This window comes from Oncorhynchus mykiss, chromosome 25 (assembly GCF_057628025.1).
Source record: "Oncorhynchus mykiss isolate SJ-2025 chromosome 25, ASM5762802v1, whole genome shotgun sequence".
In the NCBI taxonomy this organism is placed as follows: domain Eukaryota; kingdom Metazoa; phylum Chordata; class Actinopteri; order Salmoniformes; family Salmonidae; genus Oncorhynchus; species Oncorhynchus mykiss.
In genome coordinates this window covers 75806798-75818108 of record NC_143046.1, presented here as the reverse complement: position 1 = coordinate 75818108, position 11311 = coordinate 75806798, and the positions used below count along the sequence as shown (strand labels likewise).

General features: G+C 42.7%; 1 protein-coding gene across 2 annotated transcripts in view; it reads right to left on the bottom strand.

Moving 5' to 3' along the window:
- Positions 1 to 722: 722 nt before the first annotated feature.
- The window catches only part of LOC110505766 (G2/M phase-specific E3 ubiquitin-protein ligase), a 28752-nt gene continuing 18163 nt past the window's right edge, over positions 723 to 11311 (bottom strand). For both annotated transcript variants that reach the window (XM_021585195.3, XM_021585196.3), the window contains exons 8-15: positions 6807 to 6923; positions 6566 to 6690; positions 6307 to 6418; positions 5629 to 5942; positions 3965 to 4146; positions 3129 to 3301; positions 2732 to 2943; positions 723 to 1523 (exon numbers count right to left, since the gene is read on the bottom strand). In XM_021585195.3, coding sequence (XP_021440870.1) covers positions 1276 to 1523; positions 2732 to 2943; positions 3129 to 3301; positions 3965 to 4146; positions 5629 to 5942; positions 6307 to 6418; positions 6566 to 6690; positions 6807 to 6923 — 1483 coding nt within the window. In that variant the 3' untranslated portion in view covers positions 723 to 1275. The remainder of the gene's footprint in view (positions 1524 to 2731; positions 2944 to 3128; positions 3302 to 3964; positions 4147 to 5628; positions 5943 to 6306; positions 6419 to 6565; positions 6691 to 6806; positions 6924 to 11311) is intronic.

Genomic DNA, 11311 nt, shown 5'->3' with positions numbered 1-11311 from the left:
GCCACAGCTCGCATTGATGTGCCATCCTGGATGAGCTGCACTACCTGAGCCACTTGTGTGGGTTGTAGACTCCGTCTCATGCTACCACTAGAGTGAAAGCACCGCCAGCATTCAAAAGTGACCAAAACATCAGCCAGGAAGCATAGGAACTGAGAAGTGGTCACCACCTACAGAACTACTCCTTTATTGGGGGTGTCTTGCTAATTGCCTATAATTTCCACCTGTTGTCTATTCCATTTGCACAACAGCATGTGAAATTTATTGTCAATTAGTGTTGCTTCCTAAGTGGACAGTTTGATTTCACAGAAGTGTGATTGACTTGGAGTTAAATTGTGTTGTTTAAGTGTTCCCTTTATTTTTTGAGCAGTGTATTTTGGTTCAGTGTATTTTTCCTAGTCGGAGCTTGTTTCTTTTCCCCCAGTTCCCAGTTGTCTTGGGAAGTCAGAGATTTCTGAACTCAAGAGTTGTTTTGAACGACATCATGTACATGAGGGTGTACCTGGGCTTTGCTATCACACATTTTGATGGAGTAGCCCCTACTTTACTCTTAGATTGTAAATAGGAAATCAAATCTACATCACTGGTCTGCTTGACTCAATTAGGATTCCCAGATCCTCACTAGGAAATATGATGGCAAAGTAATAGGGTCTACTGAAATGCACTTATCTCATGCATTTTGAATACCGATGTTGCGGGGGGGAGAATCGACCATTGCAGGAATATTTCAGAGAGTAAATGCAAATGTTTAATTTGGCATGAGTAAAATGCTTGAGACTGAAGTTAATAAACATAGAAAATACATACAAAGCCAAAACAAATAAGGCATGCAACCTGAACAGTACATACAAAACAACAGAACACAAAAATAGAAAATGTAGCATATAATTGACATAACTTTACAGAAAACATTGACACACATCAGTATGTACAACATAAAATATGTCAAAGACAATCCCAAAAGAGAAAGAAAAATTTCATACCAAACATATCATTCAAACAAAGAAAAGACCATTCAAACAATTGTAGCACCTAAACTAATGCTCTTTCTAACAATTCAATTAGTGTAAAATAGTTTCTAAAAGTCAACAGCTAAAGCCTATAATACAAAACGCATTATCTCTGTCGTGGTGGAAATACCCTACACAAACCTGAAACTCTATGAGGTGAGTAAATATCAACTGAAGTACAGAATCCAAATGAAATGTGTCCTACAAGTTCATTGACAGTCTATTAAAGTTGAGCTTATATAGATCAATACTGTCTGTGTGTCTGTGATCAAATGATCTGCAAGACTGTGAGTTGGCACACTGCATACTCCATGTGCTTCTTGAAGGCCTGGTAGGAAGGTACCACCGGCAGCAGGAGGCGGTTGGAGCTGGGCTGGCTCACAGGGAAGGCCCCGGCCGGGTCCAGTGGATGGAGGAAGGATAAGGTAGGGCTGGGGCTGAACCCTACAGCTGGTACCACATCAGCTGAGGTGGCAAAGATGAGCACGTCCTCTAGCGACGTTGCACATCTGCCAACTGAAACCAGAGAACAGAGACTGGTGATATATGGAGACAGGCGGGGACATCCATGTGATTGTGTTAGTTTTACTGAATATCATTGTAATAGTAGAGTACACTGTCTGAACGGCCTTCAAGTGTCTGTACGGCTTGTTCTTCTTGGCTTGATATGTACACTACCGTTAAAAAATTTGGGGTCACTTAGAAATGTCTTTGTTGTTGAAAGAAAATGTAAAAAATGTTGTACATTAAAATAACATCAAATTGATCAGAAATACAGTGTAGACATTGTTAATGTTGTAAATAACTATTGTAGCTGGAAACGGCAGATTTTGTAATGGAATATCTTCATCGGTGTACAGAGGCCCATTATCAGCAACCATCACTCCTGTGTTCCAATGGTACGTTGTGTTAGCTAATCCAAGTTTATCATTTTAAAAGGCTAATTGATCTTTAGAAAAACATTTTGCAATTATGTTAACGCAACTGAAAACTGTTGTTCTGCTTACAGAAACAATAAAACTGTCCTTCTTTAGACTAGATGAGTATCCGGAGCATCAGCATTTGTGGGTTCGATTACAGACTCAAAATGGCCAGAAACAAAGAACTTTCTTCTGAAACGTGTCCGTCTATTCCTGTTCTGAGAAATGAAGGCTATTCCATGCGAGAAATTGGCAAGAAACTGAAGATCTCGTACAACGCTGTGTACTACTCCCTTCACAGAACAGCGCCAACGGGCACTAACCAGAATAGAAAGAGGAGTGGGAGGCCCCGGTGCACAACTGAGCAAGAGGACAAGTAAATTAGAGTGTCTAGTTTGAGAAACAGACGCCTCACAAGTCCTCAACTGGCAGTTTCATTAAATTGTACACGCAAAACACCAGTCAAAGGTTTTCTAATGATCAATTAGCCTTTTAAAATGATAAACTTGGATTAGCTAACACAACGTGCCATTGGAACACAGGAGTGATGGTTGCTGATAATGGGCCTCTGTACGCCGATGTAGATATTAAATAAAAAAATCTGCTGTTTCCAGCTACAATAGTAATTTACAACATTAACAATATCTACACTCTTTCTGATCAATTTGATGTTCCAAAAAAATGTGCTCTTCTTTAAAAAAAAAAGAAGACATTTCTAAGTAACCCCAAACTTTTGAACATTAGTGTATATCTTAAATGATCAAATAAATATTTCAAATCATTGAGTCATTAGAGGTCAAATACCTTCACACTCCAATAGGTAGTGTCTCCAAAAGGTGACCACAGCGGTCTCCTTCCCTGCGGTCTCTTCCTGGTCTGAAAACTGAACAGTGAAGAGAGCTGCCATGGTGTCAGCAGTCAGCTTGTCATGAGAGGAACAGAACAGACCAACAAAGGCTCCTGGAAACATCTGGACCTGGTCAAACACACCAAGGGTTTTCAGACCCTCACAGAACCTACAAACACAAAGTTAAACAAAATATATTTAACAGAAACCAGGATTACAATGTCTCAAACATAGTTACAGTAGAATACTAGTGACAGTTTAAAATATGTTTGAGCAATGATAGAACATGTTGAATGTGAAACAGAGTCAAAAAGGTACCCCTTTTCTAAAGGAAATACCCATAGACATACAAACCTTTGGACGGGTAACTGCATTCTTGTTATTAGGTGGAAGCTTACAATGTCTTTAACGAGTGTATCTTTGTCCGAAAGGCTCTCAACTGGTCTTGTGCACCCAGCCACTTCCAGGTATTCTGAAGCTGACTCCATTGCCTCTCTCAATTCCTCCAAGGACTTGGATTCCTGAATCTGAACCAAAAGAGATGTCGTATGAGTTAAAGGATTGGTTAACAATTTTTGAACCAAATCTTTATTTTTGATGTAAATGGCATGCTATAGGGTCCAGACACTTTTTAGCAATTTTACTTGGTTTTGAGGAACTATCCCCACTTGTAATAGACTTCCTCATTGCTCGTTCTGCATTATGGGGTTACGGAAAAATGTGAACAAGCCTCCAAAAACACCCAAATATGTCCTTTTAGCAACGGCAAAGCTCTCACTATAGTGATACGGGTCTTTAGATGTTGTACACATGAAATTGGGTAATTCAGAATTTATTAGCAAAGTTATGTTCCATTTTGTTTGACTCGAGCGTTCTCCCCTTACTGGCTGTTCTGCAGGGCTACACAGAGAAGAACCTTTCCAAAAGGAAGTATTTGGGTGTTTTTGGAACCCTTGTTTATATTTTTCCATAGCCTCCATATTGCAGAACGAGCAGTGAGGAAGTATATTGCGTGTGGGGACAGTTTCTCAAAAACAGGACCCTTCTACAACACGCCATTTCCATCAAAAATTGAGATTTGGTTCATAAATTGTGAACCAATCCTTTAAAGCCTTTGTAACATTAGAAGGTCCAACTAAATCAATCTATTCAGCATCTAAGAGAGTAAAGAGACATGTTAAAATATGTACCTTCTTGACTTTGTCTGTGAACACAGTGCTGCCCATGTCTTCCACAGTGAGAGGTGTATCCCTGGGGAAGTTGAACAGACACAGGTAGAGAGCCCTGGAGAAGAAGCCCAGAGGAGGTCCCCCGTGGACCAGACTCAGGGACAGAAGACACCCCACGTCAAAGTAGACGTCCTCCCTCAGAGCTAGGGAAACAGGACATAGAAATGAGACAACATAGAGAAGCCAGCACTTGACTTGGGCAGGAGCTCCCCAGAGCTGAGTACCAGCACCTCAAATGTTCTACTACTTGAGCTCCTGTTCCTCTTATAGAATATTAGCCCAAAGTATTGTGTAGCTCCTGCACCTAAATATATACAGCAACCAAAATGAGTACCGGCACCTATTTCAGTCCAAGTCAAGCACTGACAGAAGCTGAGAACAGATCGAAACCACATCCCCAGTATTTGATAACAATATACAGTTGAAGTCGGAAGTTTATATACACTTAGGTTGGAGTCATTAAAACTCGTTTTTCAACCACTCCACAAATTTCTTGATAACAAACTATAGTTTTGGCAAGTCGGTTAGGACATCTACTTTGTGCATGACACAAGTAATTTTTCCAACAATTGTTTACAGACAGATTATTTCACTTATAATTCACTGTATCACAATTCCAGTAGGTCAGAAGTTTATATACAGTAAGTTGACAGTGCCTTTAAACAGCTTGGAAAATTCCAGAAAATGATGTCATGGCTTTAGAAGCTTCTGATAGGCCAATTGACATCATTTGAGGTGTACCTGTGGATGTATTTCAAGGCCTACCTTCAAACTCAGTGCCTCTTTGCTTGACATCATGGGAAAATCAAAAGAAATCAGACATCATGTTGTGGGGGTGCTTTGCTGCAGGAGGGACTGGTGCACTTCACAAAATAGATGGCGTCATGAGGGAGCAAAAGTATGTGGATATATTGAAGCATCATCTCAAGACATCAGTCAGGAAGTTAAAGCTTGGTCGCAAATGGGTCTTCCAAATGGACAATGACCCGAAGCATACTTTCAAAGTTGTGACAAAATGGCTTAAGGACAACAAAGTCAAGGTATTGGAGTGGCCATCACAAAGCCCTGATCTCAATCCTATAGAACATTTGTGGGCAGAACTGAAAAAGTGCATGCGAGCAAGGAGGCCAAACCTGACTCAGTTACACCAGCTCTGTCAGGGGGAATGGGCCAAAATTCACCCAACTTATCGTGGGAAGCTTGTGGAAGGCTACCTGAAACGTTTGACCCAAGTTAAACAATTTATAGGCAATGCTACCAAATACTAATTGAGTGTATATAAACTTCTGACCCACCGGGAATGTGGTGAAATAAATAAAAGCTGAAATAAATCACTCTCTCTACTATTATTCTGACATTTCACATTCTTAAAATAAAGTGATGATCCTAACTGACCCAAGACAGGGAATTTTTACAAGGATTAAATGTCAGGAATTGTGAAAAACTGAATTTAAATGTATTTGGCTAAGGTGTATGTAAACTTCCGACTTCAACTGTAACTCCCAAATGTTTCTATGAATGTGAGTTCACGACCCAAAACTTCTAGCAACAAGCAAGTGATGGTGCTAGCGTCAGTTTATGACTGAAAGCTGGAGAGTGTTTGTATGGGGGTGGTATTGACCTACCTCGTGCATCGAGGGTCAGGGTCTTGGCACCATCCGGACCTTCAAAGACAGTGTTCTGGAGCTGCTGCACCAGGAGCCTGAGGAAGTGCCGGGTGTTGCCAGGGCAGGTGTCTGGGCTGGAACTGTGCTTGCTGCTTGTGAATCTCACTGCAAGGGCATGGGACGGGTTGAAGTCACTCCTCTTCACTAGCTCCATGGCAGCCTCCAGGACCTTGTTTCCATTCACCACCACTGGCATGGATAGTTGGTGCTGTGAAGTCTGACTGGCAAGCTCCTGTAGGATCTCTCTAGCAGAGCCTCCCAACAAAAATGGCCTGCCAATCATTAAATAATCTATGTTTATCTCCAATGTGTTCTTAGCACAACATATAAGGTAAGACCAAAAAACAAGTCCCCTAGAAAACATTTGGACTTGGTCTGTGACGGCAAGTACAAAAAAATTGAAGTATTTTTCCAAATGTATTTGATAGTTTTTATTGATAGATACAATGGTTAAGTTATTGAGATGGGGAGAGAGGAGACTTGGAATGGAAAGCGGCGCAGTCAGGGCTTGAAGCCGTGCCTGTCAGGTTTTGAAGCTATGCCCCCAGGTGCAATGTGTGGTCACTATCAATAGACTGGCTGAAAGGCGGCAAGGATTTTTGTGTGAAAAAAATGCTAAACAATAATGTACTGTACCTTTTACAGACTATGGGTGATTGGCGAGGGGTCAGTGTGAGACTCCTTTTAGAAGTCCTGCTTCTTCTCTGCCCACCGGGCTGTGGAGAGTCAGTGTGTCTGGGGAGTGAAGCTAAACAAGAAATAACAATGATTATCAGAGAGAGAATAGACTTTATAAAGACAATAAAAACAGTTCTTCATTCCAATCATAACTGGTCTGGTCATAACTTCACTGCCCAGTTAGATCAAAACAGACACAGTACGGCAAATAACCTACCTGTCCCATCCACAGATCCTGCACAGTCCTCACAAGCCCAGTTAGTCTCGTCAAGTTTGAGGGAACCACATTTTCGATGGGTGCCACTAGAGCCACAGAGGGCACAGCGCAGAATTTGAAACCATCTGAAAACCAAAAAGACATGAGTGAGACCCAAATTCATTTTAGAGATAAACACATTTTGGTTCGTCAACCATTTCAGCCACACACACACACACACACACACAACATTAGAGCTTACCCAGTGCGTGAAGAATATGTCCGACCACTGTGGGAGAGACATTTTTTGGCATCACAGTGCTGGTACACCTGCAATAACTCTCCATAGGCATTTTCTTCCAGCTCCCAGGCTGCATCTCTATGGCACACATACAGAAAACTTTAGTTAAAACTCATAACGCCACAAAACTAATGCAACAGTACTTTATTTGTACTTTAACTGTTACATCAGAAATTCCTCTTCTGGTGTACTGTGACTGCTGTCAACCACATCCCACAGTACACACAATCAGAGACCCTGGACCATACATACCATACAGTAGAGCCTGGACAAGACATACAGTACAGTAGAGCATGGACCATACAGTACAGTAGAGCCTGGACAAGACATACCGTACAGTAGAGAAGGGACCATAAATGCAGTACAGTAGAGCCTGGACCACACAGTACAGTAGAGCATGGACCATGCATACAGTACAGTAGAGCATGGACCATACAGTACAGTAGAGCATGGATCATACAGTACAGTAGAGCATGGACCATACAGTACAGTAGAGCATGGACCATGCAGTACAGTAGAGCATGGACCATACAGTACAGTAGAGCATGGACCATACAGTACAGTAGAGCATGGACCATGCATGCAGTACAGTAGAGCATGGACCATGCATACAGTACAGTAGAGCATGGACCATGCATACAGTACAGTAGAGAATGGACCATAAATGCAGTACAGTAGAGCATGGACCATACAGTACAGTAGAGCATGGACCATACAGTACAGTAGAGCATGGACCATGCATACAGTACAGTAGAGCATGGACCATGCATACAGTACAGTAGAGCATGGACCATGCATACAGTACAGTAGAGCATGGACCATGCATACAGTACAGTAGAGCATGGACCATGCATACAGTAGAGCATGGACCATACAGTACAGTAGAGCATGGACCATACAGTACAGTAGAGCATGGACCATGCATACAGTAGAGCATGGACCATACAGTACAGTAGAGCATGGACCATACAGTACAGTAGAGCATGGACCATGCAGTACAGTAGAGCATGGACCATGCATACAGTAGAGCCTGGACCATACATACAGTAGAGCCTGGAACATACATACAGTAGAGCCTGGACCATGCATACAGTGCCTTGCGAAAGTATTCGGCCCCCTTGAGCTTTGCGACCTTTTGCCACATTTCAGGCTTCAAACATAAAGATATAAAACTGTATTTTTTTGTGAAGAATCAACAACAAGTGGGACACAATCATGAAGTGGAACGACATTTATTGGATATTTCAAACTTTTTTAACAAATCAAAAACTGAAAAATTGGGTGTGCAAAATTATTCAGCCCCCTTAAGTTAATACTTTGTAGCGCTACCTTTTGCTGCGATTACAGCTGTAAGTCGCTTGGGGTATGTCTCTATCAGTTTTGCACATTGAGAGACTGAAATTTTTTCCCATTCCTCCTTGCAAAACAGCTCGCTCAGTGAGGTTGGATGGAGAGCATTTGTGAACAGCAGTTTTCAGTTCTTTCCACAGATTCTTGATTGGATTCAGGTCTGGACTTTGACTTGGCCATTCTAACACCTGGATATGTTTATTTTTTAACCATTCCATTGTAGATTTTGCTTTATGTTTTGGATCATTGTCTTGTTGGAAGACAAATCTCCGTCCCAGTCTCAGGTCTTTTGCAGACTCCATCAGGTTTTCTTCCAGAATGGTCCTGTATTTGGCTCCATCCATCTTCCCATCAATTTTAACCATCTTCCCTGTCCCTGCTGAAGAAAAGCAGGCCCAAACCATGATGCTGCCACCACCATGTTTGACAGTGGGGATGGTGTGTTCAGTGTGATGGGCTGTGTTACTTTTACGCCAAACATAACGTTTTGCATTGTTGCCAAAAAGTTCAATTTGGTTTCATCTGACCAGAGCACCTTCTTCCACATGTTTGGTGTGTCTCCCAGGTGGCTTGTGGCAAACTTTAAACAACACTTTTTATGGATATCTTTAAGAAATGGCTTTCTTCTTGCCACTCTTCCATAAAGGCCAGATTTGTGCAATATATGACTGATTGTTGTCCTATGGACAGAGTCTCCCACCTCAGCTGTAGATCTCTGCAGTTCATCCAGAGTGATCATGGGCCTCTTGGCTGCATCTCTGATCAGTCTTCTCCTTGTATGAGCTGAAAGTTTAGAGGGACGGCCACGTCTTGGTAGATTTGCAGTGGTCTGATACTCCTTCCATTTCAATATTATCGCTTGCACAGTGCTCCTTGGGATGTTTAAAGCTTGGGAAATCTTTTTGTATCCAAATCCGGCTTTAAAATTCTTCACAACAGTATCTCGGACCTGCCTGGTGTGTTCCTTGTTCTTCATGATGCTCTCTGCGCTTTTAACGGACCTCTGAGACTATCACAGTGCAGGTGCATTTATACGGAGACTTGATTACACACAGGTGGATTGTATTTATCATCATTAGTCATTTAGGTCAACATTGGATCATTCAGAGATCCTCACTGAACTTCTGGAGAGAGTTTGCTGCACTGAAAGTAAAGGGGCTGAATAATTTTGCACGCCCAATTTTTCAGTTTTTGATTTGTTAAAAAAGTTTGAAATATCCAATAAATGTCGTTCACTTCATGATTGTGTCCCACTTGTTGTTGATTCTTCACAAAAAAATACAGTTTTAAATCTTTATGTTTGAAGCCTGAAATGTGGCAAAAGATCGCAAAGTTCAAGGGGGCCGAATACTTTCGCAAGGCACTGTACAGTAGAGCCTGGACCATGTATACAGTAGAGCCTGGACCATACATAGTAGAGCCTGGACCATGTATACAGTAGAGCCTGGACCATGTATACAGTAAAGCCTGGACCATGCATTCAGTAGAGCCTGGACCATGTATACAGTAGAGCCTGGACCATGTATACAGTAGAGCCTGGACCATGTATACAGTAGAGCCTGGACCATACATACAGTAGAGCCTGGACCACACATACAGTAGAGCCTGGACCATACATACAGTAGAGCCTGGGCCATGCATACATTAGAGCCTGGACCATGCATACAGTAGAGCCTGGACCATGTATACAGTAGAGCCTGGACCATGTATACAGTAGAGCCTGGACCATGTATACAGTAGAGCCTGGACCATACATACAGTAGAGCCTGGACCATACATACAGTAGAGCCTGGACCATGCATACAGTAGAGCCTGGACCATACATACAGTAGAGCCTGGGCCATACATACAGTAGAGCCTGGACCATACATACAGTAGAGCCTGGACCATACATACAGTAGAGCCTGGGCCAAACATACAGTAGAGCCTGGACCATGAACACAATACAGTAGAGCCTGGACCATGCATACAGTAGAGCCTGGACCATAAACACAATACAGTAGAGCCTGGACCATGCATACAGTAGAGCCTGGACCATACATAGAGTAGAGCCTGGACCATACATACAGTAGAGCCTGGGCTATACATACAGTATAGCCTGGACCATACTTACAGTAGAGCCTGGACCATGAACACAATACAGTAGAGCCTGGACCATGCATACAGTAGAGCCTGGACCATAAACACAATACAGTAGAGCCTGGACCATGCATACAGTAGAGCCTGGACCATACATACAGTAGAGCCTGGACCATACATACAGTAGAGCCTGGAACATGCATACAGTAGAGCCTGGACCATACATACAGTAGAGCCTGGACCATACATACAGTAGAGCCTGGACCATACATACAGTAGAGCCCGGACCATACATACAGTAGAGCATGGACCATACATACAGTAGAGCCTGGACCATACATACAGTAGAGCCTGGACCATACATACAGTAGAGCCTGGACCATGTATACAGTAGAGCCTGGACCATGCAGTACAGTAGAGCCTGGACCATGCATACAGTAGAGCCAGGACCATAAACACAATACAGTAGAGCCTGGACCATACATACAGTAGAGCCTGGACCATACATACAGTAGAGCCTGGACCATGCATACAGTAGAGCCTGGACCATACATACAGTAGAGCCTGGACCATACATACAGTAGAGCCTGGACCATACATACAGTAGAGCCTGGACCATACATACAGTAGAGCCTGGACCATACATACAGTAGAGCATGGACCATGCAGTACAGTAGAGCCTGGACCATGCATACAGTAGAGCCAGGACCATAAACACAATACAGTAGAGCCTGGACCATGCATACAGTAGAGCCTGGACCATACATACAGTAGAGCCTGGACCATACATACAGTAGAGCCTGGCCCATAAACACAATACAGTAGAGCCTGGACCATACATACAGTAGAGCCTGGACCATACATACAGTAGAGCCTGGACCATACATACAGTAGAGCCTGGGCCATACATACAGTAGAGCCTGGGCCATACATACAGTAGAGCCTGGACCATACATACAGTAGAGCCTGGGCCAAACATACAGTAGAGCCTGGACCATGAACACAATACAGTAGAGCCTGGACCATAAACACAATAC